General features: G+C 44.0%; 1 protein-coding gene across 3 annotated transcripts in view; it reads left to right on the forward strand.

The window, feature by feature from the left end:
- The window catches only part of HEMK1 (HemK methyltransferase 1, mitochondrial release factors N(5)-glutamine), a 76246-nt gene that overhangs the window by 42176 nt on the left and 19304 nt on the right, over nt 1–14766 (forward strand). For all 3 annotated transcript variants that reach the window (XM_068130945.2, XM_068130947.2, XM_078765902.1), the window contains exon 4: nt 10314–10469. In XM_068130945.2, coding sequence (XP_067987046.1) covers nt 10314–10469 — 156 coding nt within the window. The remainder of the gene's footprint in view (nt 1–10313; nt 10470–14766) is intronic.

Consider the following 14766-nt stretch of genomic DNA (forward strand, 5'->3'; position numbering starts at 1 on the left):
CTCAAACACAGATCATGATCTTATATTTGAAACACAAATACCTCTAAAACACAGATCATGATCTTATATTTGAATCACAAAATCTTCTAAAACACAGATCATGATTTTATATTTGAAACACAAAATCTTCTGAAACACAAATCATGATTTTATATTTGAAACACAAAGTCCTCTAAAACACAGATCATGATTTTATATTTGAAACACAAGATGCTCTAAAACACAGATCATGATTTTATATTTGAAACACAAAATCCTCTAAAACACAGATCATGATTTTATATTTGAAACACAAAATCCTCTAAAACACAGATCATGATTTTATATTTGAAACACAAAATCTTCAAAAACACAGATCCTTATTTGATATTTGAAACACAAAATCTTCAAAAACACAGATCATGATTTTATATTTGAAACACAAAATCTTCAAAAACACAGATCCTTATTTTATATTTGAAACACAAAATCCTCGAAAACACAGATCATGATTTTATATTTGAAACACAAAATCTTTAAAAACATAGATCCTTATTTTATATTTGAAACACAAAATCTTCTAAAACACAGATCCTTATTTTATATTTGAAACACAAAATCTTCAAAAACACAGATCCTTATTTTATATTTGAAACACAAAATCTTCTACAACACAGATCCTTATTTTATATTTGAAACACAAAATCTTCAAAAACACAGATCCTTATTTTATATTTGAAACACAAAATCTTCTAAAACACAGATCCTTATTTTATATTTGAAACACAAAATCTTCAAAAACACAGATCCTTATTTTATATTTGAAACACAAACTCTTCCAAAACACAGGTCATGATTTTATATTTGAAACACAAAATCCTCTAAAACACAGATCATGATTTTATATTTGAAACACAAAATCTTCTAAAACACAGATCATGATTTTATATTTGAAACACAAAATCTTCCAAAACACAGATCCTTATTTTCTTTTTGAAACACAAAATCTTCCAAAACACAGATCATGATTTTCTTTTTGAAACACAAAATCTTCCAAAACACAGATCATGATTTTATATTTGAAACACAAAATCCTTTAAAACACAGATCATGATTTTATATTTGAAATACAAAATCCTCAATCACAGATCATGATTTGATACATTAAACACAAAATCCTCTAAAACACAGATCATGATTTCATATTTGAAATACAAAATGCTCTAAAACGCAGATCATGATTTTATATTTGAAACACAAAATGCTCTGAAACACAGATCATGATTTTATATTTGAAACACAAAATCCTTTAAAACTCAGATCATGATTTTATATTTGAAACAAGATGCTCTAAAACACAGATCATGATTTTATAGTTGAAATACAAAATCCTCAAACACAGATCATGATTTTATAGTTGAAATACAAAATATTCTAAAACACAGATCATGATTTTATACTTGAAACAGAAAATCCTGCAATAAATACAATGAATAAACACAGATGAATTGTATTAGAGTCGTGTTTTTTATTTTAAAGATAAAATCATATAATTATTACAGCAAAGAAAAACTTTTTCCCTCCCTATATAAATGGTAAGGGGAAGGAAAAACGTATAGCAAACTTGTGGCAAATCTCTGAACACTTCTTATTTTAGAAGACATACCACAACACAAAGACACAGACTACAAGCAGGATAAATAGAGCCATCTCCAAGCATTGATTGTGATGTTTGTGATAAGTGTACAGACCGAAAAAGGTCTTATTATAAACACCATTTAAAAACAGTCCTCAAACATTCAATAAGTACTCAAACAAATCGATATGATTATCCTGAGCTTTGCTCAGAACTGAATGCTCATTGTTGAAGTTCACAAAGGATTTCCTGAAGAAGGAAAATATTATTTCCTGTTGATCGAGGAACTTTTTTTTTTTTTTTTTTTTTTTTTTTTTGTATACTGAATCGAGGCTCGTGAAAGAGCTAACATTTACTTCACAAACAAATCGACCAGAAAAACAAAATACACAAAAAGAGGGAGCGGAAGACAAGATGGGGAGAAAAGGGGAAGCACACAAACACAACATCCGAGAGCAGGGAGATGTGTGGAAGGGAGAGGGCCCGGGGGGGGAGGAGGCATGGGAAGGGGGGGGGGGGGGAGAGAAGTATAAAGCACAAGGACACCAAGGACTTCCAGGACAGAAGTTGGTATTTCAAAAAGTGGAATTGGGGTGAAATTAGCGGGGGTAGAAAAGATCAAGGTTTTGGATGGGGGAAGATAAGAGATGGTGGTGAACAGCTGTTTTAAAGACTTGGAGGGTGGAGTGGGATTGAAGAGAGTGAGGGAGTTTGTTCCAGAGGCGGGAGAAAAGAGGAATGAAGGAGTGAAGGTGAGCAGAGAGTCTTGATTTTGGCAGTTTAACCAAAAGAGGGTTGCAGGCAGATCTTGTGCGACCTGTAGGAATATTTGCGGGACAGAGCCCAGAGAGAGCTGGGGGGGGGGCAAGGCCAGAGAGGAGTCGGTAGAAGATGGAAAGACCACCAACCTGCCTGCGGTGAGTGAGTGAGAGGCCCTTGGAGTTAGCTTCATCGCGGGAGATTCCAATGATTCTGAATGCTTTGGTTTCAACAGTGCAAAGGCGAGCTAGGTGTGAGGCAGGAGCACCAGCCCAGAGGGGAGAGCAGTATTCCATTGAGCTGCGGATGAAAGCCTTGTATGTGGTGAGGAGCTCAGGTGTGCCAAGGAAGGACTTCGCACGACGGAGGATGCCCAGTCGGCGACTGGCTTTGGAGGCCAGATTTGAAATGTGGTTTTTCCAGGAAAGATCATGGCAGATAGTGAGACCCAAAAGCTTGAGTGACAGAACTTCTTGGAGGGCATTATTCAGAAAGTGGATGGGAGGGTTGTCCAGTCGGTCTTTTCGGAGAGACATCGTAAGAGTGTGAGATTTGTCAGGATTGAAAGACATGTTCCACTTGTTTGCCCAGTCTGTGATTTTGTCAAGGTCTGCAGAGAGTGAGGAGGCTGCAGACTGCCGATCTGAGGGATGAAGAATGGAGCGACAGAGAGTAGAGTCATCAGCAAAGAGATAGAGAGGATTTTCAAGAGAGTCAGAGAGATCATTGATGAAGACCAGAAAAAGCACAGGGCCCAGAACACTGCCTTGGGGAACTCCAGCCTGAACAGGAAGAGGAGATGAGAGAAACCCATTCAGGGCCACACGTTGACTACGACTAGAGAGGAAGTCCACCAGCCATGCGTGGAGATTTCCATGGATACCAAAAGAGGAGAGTTTGGTGAGCAGAGCGGGGTGCCAGACTGTATCGAAGTCAACATTCATCCAACATTCAAATAACAACTTGTTTATCTAGGCTGTAATGAAATTGTGTCTAAGTTGAACCCAAGTGTTATGCTGTCTCCAACCACTGAGAGGCTTCTATAAGAACTCGGACGAACATCGCTCCGAGACATTCCTGTGGCATTTATTCTGTGTGATAGTTTATACTCGAATGGTGCGTATATCTAGATGATCCAGGCTTGCTTGCACTAATTGCTAATTGATTGCTACTCCCATGATTATGAAATACTGATACAATGCTTGATTATTTCTTTCAGGTGTTGCCAGAGATCGAAACTGAATTAAACCTACTACTGGGACAATGTTGTAGAATCTTGATTTCTCACAACAATTAATTCAGTTTCCTCTCTTCGTCCAGAACGAGTACGACATGGCTCATAAGCTGATCCAAGTCCCAGTCTTCGGCGCGGACCCCCCAGGCGATGGACGCGGCCGCGCAGCTGACACATTGGCTGAAGATCTTGGCTAATCAATTCAATTCCCAGGAGGGAATCACTGCTGACACGAAGCTCACAGTGCTGCAATCCAAGGTCCACCATACGGTGTGTATGTCCATTGAACAGTGCGCGACGTACGATGCAGCTGTGGCCGAGCTGAAACGTATCGACATAAAAAAACGAAGCGTGGTCTACTCCAGACATTTGCTTGCGTCTCGTCGACAACAGCCCACGGAGACCTTAGACCAATTCGCTCAAGACCTCCGACGATTACTGAAGGACAGTACCCCTGCGGTACGCACCCATGAACAAGTCTGTGATGACCTTGTCCGTGATGCTTTTGTCTCAGGTCTAAGATCGCCAGTCGTCAGACAAAGACTACTTGAAGAACCCGACTTGACCCAAGAAGAAGCCCTTCGGTTATCTCACGTGTACACCAAAGCGTATGGACAATAAACCGGAACAATCCGACGCGTATGAACGCCCATACGTCACTGCGGGGATATCTCGGCAGACACGACCGGAGAGAGCTACCGCCGAGTTCGAGGATGCAGCACCTGCACCTCCGCCGGAATCGGGGACAATGGATACCCTCGAGGATCCCGATCCGGGTTTGACGGCGGCAGCTGCTGCCGGACCCAAGCCAGGAAGTAACGCTGAGTGCTATTTCTGCGGGAACTGGAACCATCTCAGGTCAGTTTGTCCGGCTAAGGAAGCAAAGTGTCATTTGTGCACGAAGACGGGTCACTTTGCTAAAGTTTGTCGAGCATCACGAGGCCAGCGAGCGAGCTCGGCGCTGAATGTGATTATCTCCGCGCCCGTGGTACAAATGACGCCCGGCGTGCCTCGACCGACCTTGATTGGGATCGCCCCTCTCTGTGGGCCCCGAGCTGAGAGCCTGACCTTGATGAGACTCGCCGCGCTGACTAAACAAGTGTCGCGATCACTTCAGTACGCGGCACGACCGTCCTTGACAGGAATTCTTTCGACACCCAGCCAACTTCCGGGATCGGCCACCCGATCGGTGTACGCTGGCTTCCAAACTCCGCGCGTGGCACGAGCACCCTCCGGAGGTGGCACGATCGACCTACGATCTACTTTGACTACAAGAAAGGCGAACGCTGGCTTCGAAATTCCACGCATGGCACGAGCACCTTCCGGAGGCGGCACGATCGACCTACAATCTACTTTGACTGCACGAAAGCTGGGATCTTCGCATGTGGCACGAGCGCCCACTGGAGGCGGCACGGCTGGCCTACAAGAAAATTCAACGGCACGAAAGACATTAGCTGGCGTCGGATCCACACGCGAGGCTCGTGCATCTCCCCTCGACGATTCGACATCTACAGGGCCACCTGGCTTGGCCCGCGCAATTATCCCACTCATGATTGAAGGAATTTTTGCAAATGCTTTAATTGACACGGGAGCTACTGATAGTTATGTAGATTTTCGACTTGTACAGAGACATGGATGGCCGATTCTTGGGACAAGACGCAGAATCTTCATGGCTTCTCAGGGGCTATGGCTTAGCACAAAGGGGGAACGTCGACTGAAGCTTGTCATTAAGGGTCGAATGTTTCCAGATGTGCATTTAATGGTCTTACCAGCATTATGTGCAGAAGTTTTGTTAGGACATGATTTTCTCCAGTGACATGGGTGCTTGGAAATGGAATTTGGTGGTACTGATACTCTTGCTGTGTGTGCTCTTGCAGGGATAGAAATTGAGCCACTGTCGCTGTTTCCCAATATGACCACAGACTGTACACCTGTTGTGGTTAAATCGCGACGCTACTCACGAGCTGACATGCAATTCATTGCGGAAGAGACTGCGCAGCTACTAAAGGAAGGTATCATAGAACCTAGTCGGTCGCCTTGGCGGGCCCAAGTTCTGGTGGTACAGACCGAATCACATCGCAAACGCATGGTAATCGACTATTCGCAGACGATTAATCGGTTTACCCAATTGGATGCCTACCCACTCCCGGGAATGGACTCCCTGGTTCGACAGGTGGCACAGTATTCGGTCTATAGCACTCTCGATCTACGTAGTGCGTATCATCAGATCCCCATCTCCATGGCGGATCGCATCTATACTGCGTTCGAATCAGGCCAGAGGTTGTACCAGTTCACCCGGCTACCTTTCGGGGTCACGAATGGAGTTCGTGTTTTCAAAGGGCTATGGACGACCTCATCGCTAAGGAGAACTTAACCGATGTCTTTGTTTATCTGGATAATCTCATGGTTTGCGGGTATGACAAAGAACATCATGATGCTAATCTGAAGCGCTTCCTCGAGGTCGCGCACAGGTATCGCTTGACTATGAATGAGGCTAAATGTCACTACTCTGCTCGCACAATAGATCTCCTGGGGTACACCGTGACCCACGGCTCTGTCGCTCCGGATAAGGAGCGTCTGCGACCCTTGCTCGACATGGCCCCGCCCTGCGATCGTGCTTCCTTGAAGCGTGCTCTCGGGCTGTTTGCTCATTATTCCAAGTGGGTTCAAAAATTTTCCATGAACCTCCGCCCACTTGTGGACTGCAATGTGTTCCCCATGAGTCTCGCTGCCAAGGCCGCTTGTCATGGCCTTACGTCCGACATCGCTGGCGCCGCTGTGTCGACGATTGACGAAAATGAATCCTTTGTTTTGGAAAGTGATGCGTCGGATCATGCGATAGCTGCGACGCTCTCTCAAGGGGGGCACCCTGTGGCCTTCTTTTCAAGGACTAGTCGAAAAGGAGGTGTATGCCATCGTCGAGTCGATCAGACGTTGGCGTCCCTATTTGCTCAGACGATGTTTCCAAATTATCACAGATCAACAGAGCGTTGCATTTATGTATGACACGCAGCATGCTAAACGCATTAAGAATGAGAAAATCACTCACTGGCGGATCGAGCTCGCCGATTTCTGCTACACAATCAAATATCACCCAGAGTGGGATAACCTTGTTGCCGATGCTTTATCGCGGCCGGCGATGTGTGCGAGCCTCACCTCTTTTGAGGACCTGCGCGTTCTTCATGACACATTGTGCCATCCCGGCGTGACGCGTTTCGCTCATTACGTGCGCAGTCGTAACTTGCCCTATTCCGTTGAGGATATTCGTCAGCTCTGTCGCATCTGTTCCGTATGCACTGAACTCAAACCTCGCTTCTACAACCCTCCTATGGGCACGCTAGTCCAAGCCACTAGGCCGTGGGAGAGATTGGCGATGGATTTCAAAGGACCACTGCCGGCATCACCGGCATCGAGTAATTCTCGTTATCTACTCAGTACTCACGATCGTTGATGAGTTCTCTAGATTCCCTTTTGCTTTCCTGTGCGGAGATATGTCGGCTGCAATGGTTATCCGGTGTCGGCAGAACTTGTTTTCTATGTTTGGGAATCCGGCCTATGTGCATACCGATCGAGGCGCGGTGTTCTTGTCCCAGGATGTGAGGAACTTCTTGCTCCAGCATAATGTCCCTTCTAGCTATACTACTCCGTATAGGCCACAGGCGAATGGACAGGTTGAACGCTTTAATGGCATTATATGGAGGGCCGTTACTCTGAGTCTTAAGTCCCGCGGCCGAGGACTAGACAAATGGGCTTGGTCACTACCCGGGGCATTAAACTCGATCAGGACTTTATTGTGTACTGCTACCAATCAAACTCCCCACGAACGGATGTTTCGTTACCCAAGGTATTCGGGTAGTGCCCGACCTTTACCGGGTTGGCTTGCTGAGCCGGGACCGGCTTTTCTCAAACGGGCAGTTCGCATGAGTAAATATGACCCGCTGGTGGACAAGGTGCAGGTTCTCCAAGCTAACCCCGAGCACGCTCGTGTGTTGTTGCCCAATGGATGGGAGTCGACGGTCTCAGTACGCCACCTGGCCCCATGCGGGGAAATTGACGAACCAGCTTACAATTCCGTTGATCCGCCCATTGACCAGCCTATGGAGTATCTGCCGGCTTCCTCACCGCTACATGCACCCGATCCGGCTAGCCCTGTGGGGCCACCGCCGTCACCCGACTTAGGCGGCTACTCTGACGCGGGGGACTCCGGTCTTGGGGATGTAGTACCTGGTAGTTACCGGATCCGTGCCGGGAGAGAGATTCGCTGCCCCGACCGCTATGGTTGGGTCTGACTGACATGGACTGGCAACTGTTGCTCACTGATATTACTCTGCTACTATGTGCTGCTAGCTTGATTTCTGCCTTAGCGGAAGTGTAGTTTTAACGGCGGGGAGAATGTAATGAAATTGTGTCTAAGTTGAACCCAGGTTTTATGCTGTCTCCAACCACTGAGAGGCTTCTATAAGACCTCGGACGAACATCGCTCCGAGACATTCCTGTGGCATTTATTCTGTGTGATAGTGTATACTCGAATGTTGCGTATATCTAGATGATCCAGGCTTGCTTGCACTAATTGCTAATTGATTGCTACTCCCATGATTATGAAATACTGATACAATGCTTGATTATTTCTTACAGGTGTTGCCAGAAATCGAAACTGAATTAAACCTACTATTGGGACAATGTTGTAGAATCTTGATTTCTCACAACATAGGCAACCATAATAACTTCTTACATTGATATTGTTGAGTTTCTCATCAAGTTCATCGATTAGGAGGTGTACATCATAACAATCTGATGATGGACAAACTGCAATTTATAAAATGCTGTTTTCTTTTTCACATCCCCTTCCTCCCCCATGGGTGTGCGGATCGCATCATAATTTATAACTTTTTTTATTTGAATGGAAAGGATAACAGTTTGCGCATGTGCTCACATGTGCATACAATAATATGTAGTTACCCCTGTGGCTGGTACATTGAGAAGTCATTGGGGGAAATGCAGAATAAGTTTTCCAACTAATAAATACATAAAGAACAGTTCAGCTGTTTTGCAGTACAAAGTCCAAAAAGAAATGTTTAAAGTTCAGCATTTGCAAACAGCATTGCTCCACAATTTTGTACTTTAACTGATACAAGTGGACCACAGTAATATAGTAATAATAAAGAGCTACATGTTTGTCATTAAGCTGCCTCATGTATTTTTTATCACTATTTCAAGTCAAACACGTACGATTAAAAATGAATCGTTTTGAAAGGAAACTGCATCACATGTTTCTGTGATTGATCACATGTTGTTGTTTTAATTAATCGCATGTTGAACCGTATCACATGTTTGTTGAACGAAATCTGATTTTAATAAAATTTTCTTCTGTGCAGAATTGTGCATTTGAAGTTTTATCTTTTCAAAACATAATGCAATAACTTGTGCGCTCAGTTGATTTTGTGGAGTATTTGCAACAAAGTTCTATGTTCACGGTGAATTGCATCGCACGTGCTCTCGGCAGGTGAGTAGTTTTTTTTATGTTTGCTCACGGAGATTTCACCCAACATGTTTTGGTTCACATAACTTTCTTCAGGGGCAATCGATTTATTACGTACACAAATATTGCTGATCTTCCCTCCCCTTCCTCCTACCCTGCACTTTACACTTGCCTTTTCCCATTACATTTTATAATAAATAAACTACTATTCATTGTGATCTCATGTTGGCAAAAGTGATTTCTTTTTACATCCTGTAATGTGTGGACTGTAGCTTGTTTTGGAGCCTGCTTACTACATTTTAAACCCCACATACATTCATGAGAAAGTTTTGTTTGGGTTTATTTGCTCATGTGGAAGCACCACCAGGTTTTCCTTAGTGATATTCGTCCAATCAGGATTTTTAGCTGCTTTTGCTATTCATTACAAAGTATAACTATCGCCTCTCTCAAACTCGACCAATTATTGTTAACAATGCATTTGATGTTGTGTGTCAGATATAGGGCATTACTCTGCACATAGAAACGGGAAACTACTTTTAATCGTGTTGCATGGTGGTGTTCTGCATTGGCGAGCAGGTAAAACTATAGATGGAACCAACACAACGTTGATCGAAGAATACTAACTCCCATGGGAAGCAAGTAGAAGCTGGGGTTTTTCGGCATTAACATTTCAACTGAACAAAAGAGGATGAACTCTGAAGAAACATTAATGCACAAAATGCTCTTTTACCCCTACAAAGGGTTAACACTGGAAAAATAGCATCAGCCTCTTGTTTACTTCTTTCAGTGGTTAGCATAGTTCATTCAACATTATGTTAATGATTCCATCATTTTTCTTTTATATGCAGAACATGGCAGCAGTTAGCACCATTGACTAAGGGCGCAGCGGTGCCGCAGACACAGTGCTCCCTGTAGGTTAGGGCAGGAATTTGAAATTTGGCCATGGTGCCAGCGATAGTTCCTCTACTCTTCGCGAAGGACGCCGTGGGATATTTAACGTCCACCAACTAATAATGCCGGCAGATGGGACGCCCAGTTTAACATCCATAAATCGAGATTCAAACCCAGGCTAGACAGCTCAGAGGCGATTGTGCATACCTCTAGGTTATCTTGCCAGCCAGTGGTAACATTGAAGCCATACATTCTCAGATTGATAAAAGCAATTATTTGGGAGGAAGAAGGAAAACGACAGCAGCTTTATTTTGATCATTACTTTTCCCTCACAGGAACTTGTGGGCCTGGTTCTTGATTCTCTAAAACATGTGGAGGTGGGCTCTTACCAGCCCGATCCACAAGGAGTACCTGCATCTGGCCCGTCTCTGCTTGATGCTGGCTGCGGTAGTGGAGCTATCTGCTTGAGCCTGTTGCACTCTCTCCCTACAGTACGTCATACATTAAGTACAGTGTGCTTGCTATATTGCTTGTTTTGCTCTAGAAACAATGAGGTTAGTACCTGTTTTATCAGCCATGCTAACAATGTCCTTTTTACAAAACTATTTTTTGTAAATGCTGCATTTATTCATTGATGTTGCTTGCTGTGTATTTTTCAGTCCACATCTTCAATCACAAATAAATGTCACATTGCTCAGCATCAATGTGAGGGTGTAACCTTCTCTTTCTGTTTACTTAACGAGAGGATTCCACTGCCAAACCCACTCCATATTAAGTCAGTCATGCGTAATTTCCATCAAAAAATGGGTTTCCATTTTAATGTTGCCATCTGAACCACATGTCTGATGCCACTGGGATCACAGATTTAAATCCGATGTGTGATTTAAATCTGTGTTGATTTGTCCAGACTATTAATGTCTATGTAATTCATGTGGAAGCACACAGTTGTTTTCTAACTTCGATGTGATGTACAGGTAGTGGACAAAAAATGGAAACACCTGGCTAAATGAGGGACACCAAGCAACGGCTTCCACACAGTTGTGACCCATGTGTTGATTAAGCAAATAACATCCCAGCATGCTTAGGGAGTTATGGCCATGTATAAAGATGCTGCGCATGCCTGGTTGCCTATAATTATGGCTAGCATGGCTGCAAGAGAAGACCCCATCAATTCCCCCATCCACAAAAGCACGTGTGGTCGCCCAATAGTATGATGAGCATGACACCGATGTTATCCATATGTTATGGCCTTCTCAGTCACCAGATCTGAACCCAATTGAGCATTTATGGGATATTCTAGAATGACACTGAGACAGCGTTTTCCACCTTCATCAAACAGTTATGAGTTGATTGACTTTCTCGTGGAACAATGGTGTCACACCCTTCATGCAGAATGCCAGACGCACGTGGTGGCCCAACGCCCTATTAAGTGAATTTGCATTCGTGTCTCCATTTTTTGTCCACTAACTACATGTACAAGCTTCTCCATGTTTTTGGATCGTTCTGATGGCTTGTATGCTGCTTGGGTCTTTTTGCCTGTATTGGTGTATGTACGGTACTCACAAGATCTCTACCTCCCCATTCACTTGTCAGAGCCATTTACAGGCAAGTTGAATGGAATAGACAGTTTTGTTAAGCCTCCCGCCCCCCAATAGGATAGAGGAAGGCTTATTGTTGTTGTAGGGTTTGTTTCTACAATCAGTGCCCCAAATTTTGTTTCTTGGACCTCTAGGAGAACTAAACCACCATTTAGAAAATAATTTTTATAATCATTTTTTTCTTCTTGCACTCCCAATTTCCGAGTTGTGCCAATTTCCGAACTGCGTCAATTTCCGAGTTGTGTCAATTTCCGAGCTGCGTCAATTTCCGAGTTGTGCCAATTTCTGAACTGCGTCAATTTCCGAGCTGCGTCAATTTCCGAGTTGTGCCAATTTCCGAACTGCGTCAATTTCCGAGCTGCGTCAATTTCCGAGTTGTGCCAATTTCCGAGTTGTGCCAATTTCCGAGCTGCGTCAATTTCCGAGTTGTGCCAATTTCCGAGTTGTGCCAATTTCCGAGCTGCGTCAATTTCCGAGTTGTGCCAATTTCCGAACTGCGTCAATTTCCGAGCTGCGTCAATTTCCGAGTTGTGCCAATTTCCGAGTTGTGCCAATTTCCGAGTTGTGCCAATTTCCGAGTTGTGTCAATTTCCGAGTTGTGCCAATTTCCGAGTTGTGCCAATTTCGGAGTTGTGCCAATTTCCGAGTTGTGCCAATTTCCGAGCTGCGTCAATTTCCGAGCTGTGTCAATTTCCGAGCTGTATCTCAGGGCTTTCTGGGACTTTCGGAATGAAATTTTGCATCAACAATGTGCAGGGTTAACTTGATTTTTTTTCCCTTGACCCAATTTTGAAAGGTCATGACTTAATTATAGACATTTTCACATTTTTTAAATCGTTTTGCTGATGAAGTGGCTGGAAGCATTATATTTTCAGGTTGTCTGTCCGTCCGTGCTTCCATGATAGGTTTCATTACCATGATAACTTAAGAATAGCTGAAAGGATCTATGTTAAACTTGGTAGAAGCATGTACAGTATAATGATGCAAAGATAAACTGATTAGATTATGGGGTCAAAAGGTCAAATGTCAGAGGTCCCAATAGGTAAAAGTTTTGTTACCCTGTTACCACGCTAACTTGCGAACCGGTGATGGTATTTTGACCAAGCTTGGTACAATTATATATTATGATGCAAAGATGAACTGATCAGATCATCAAGAAGTCAAAGGTCAGAGGTCATGTCATGTAAAAATGTGATACTTGAGAACAGCTTTAGGGATTTAAAACAAACTTTGTCCAAGTATGTATAATGATGAAATAAAGTGGATGGTGGCATATCGCTTGACGTCGTAATGTCGAAGAGTGCCGTTCTAGTTCACCTTAACTAGACTAAAAATCAACTGTTCACCATAACTTCACAGAACCCAATTCTCCTGTACACTATCTGATCAAATAGAATCAGAACGATATTGCCCTCTCCAGATAGCCTCGAGCGAGGCGCATCTACACTTAATTCACATCATACCCCCGGGTTAAAGGTATTCCTAAATTCATTCCGAAAGTCCCAGCCGGCTCCGAGATACAGCTCAGACATTGGAAGAAAAGGGAGAAAAACTAAAGGGGTGGTTTAGTACTCCTAGGGGTCTAAGAAACTCGAGGATACCATAACAATTGGGGGCACTAATTGTAGAAACAAACTCTACAACAGGTATAGGCCTAACCCCTATTCTAGAGGGTTATTGTCCTTATCCTTTTGAAAGTATGGGGTTTGTAGAGAATAACCCTTGTTTTGAAAAACTACAGTAACTTGTTTTTGACAGATTGAGTGAATGAATTGGTGGCATCCTACATGAAATTCAGAGTTTGAAACCCCAAACTTCAATACTGTGCAAACAGTAATTTAAATGTGTTTTTATTTTTTTATTTTTTTTTATTTTTTTTTTGTATACAAGATCGAGGCTCGTGAAAGAGCGAACATTAATCACACAGAAAGACAAACCGACACATAAAACATATAACATAGGGAGCGGTAGACAAGATGGGGAGAGAGGGGGAAGGACACAAACACAACATTTGAGAGCAGGGACCAAGAGACATGGAGACATCGAGAGATCTGAGAGAGGGCGAGGGCTTTGGGGGGGGGGGCGTGGGAAGGGGGCAGTGGGAGAGGTATAAAACATATGGACACTGCCAGGACTTCCAGGAAAGAAGTTGGAATTTCAATCAAGGTGGATCTGGGGTGAATTAGCGGGGGTAGAAAAGATCAAGGTTTTGGATGGGGGAAGATAAGAGATGGTGGTGAATAGCTGTTTTAAAGACCTGGAGGGAGGAGTGGGATTGAAGGGAGTGAGGGAGTTTGTTCCAGAGGTGGGAGAAAAGAGGAATGAAAGAGTGAAGGTGAACGGAGAGCCGAGATTTCGGCAGTTTAACCATCAGAGGGTTGCTGGCAGATCTTGTGCGACCTGTAGGAATATTTGGGGGACAGAGCACAGAGAGAGCTGGGGGTGCAAGGCCGGAGAGGAGTCGGTAGAAGACAGAAAGACCACCTACCTGCCTGCGGTGAGTGAGTGAAAGGCCCTCAGAGATAGCTTCATCGTGGGAGATTCCAATAATTCTGAAAGCTTTGGTTTCAATAGCGTGAAGCCGAGCTAGGTGTGAGGCAGGAGCACCGGCCCATAGGGGAGAACAGTATTCCATTGAGCTGCGGATGAAAGCCTTGTATGTGGTGAGGAGCTCAGGTGTGCCGAGGAAGGACTTCGCACGACGGAGGATGCCCAGTCGGCGACTGGCTTTGGAGGCCAGCTTGGAAATGTGGTTTTCCCAAGAAAGATCATGGCAGATAGTGAGACCCAAAATCTTGAGCGACAGAACTTCTTGGAGAGGATTGTTGAGAAAGTAGATGGGAGGGTTGTCCAGTCGATCTTTTCGGAGAGACATAGTAAGAGTGTGAGATTTGTCAGGATTGAAAGACATGTTCCACTTGTTTGACCAGTCTGTGATTTTGTCCAGGTCTTCAGAGAGTGAGGAGGCAGCAGACTGCCGATCTGAGGGAAGAGGAATGGAGCGGCAGAGAGTGGAGTCATCAGCAAAGAGATAGAGAGGATTTTCGAGAGAGTCAGAGAGATCATTGATGAAGACCAGAAAAAGCACGGGGCCCAGAACACTGCCTTGGGGAACTCCAGCCTGAACAGGAAGAGGAGATGAGAGAAACCCATTCAGGGCCACACGTTGACGACGACTAGAGAGGAAGTC

The sequence above is a fragment of the Myxine glutinosa genome, chromosome 11 (assembly GCF_964187855.1).
Source record: "Myxine glutinosa chromosome 11, kmMyxGlut1.1, whole genome shotgun sequence".
Taxonomy (NCBI): Eukaryota; Metazoa; Chordata; class Myxini; order Myxiniformes; family Myxinidae; genus Myxine; species Myxine glutinosa.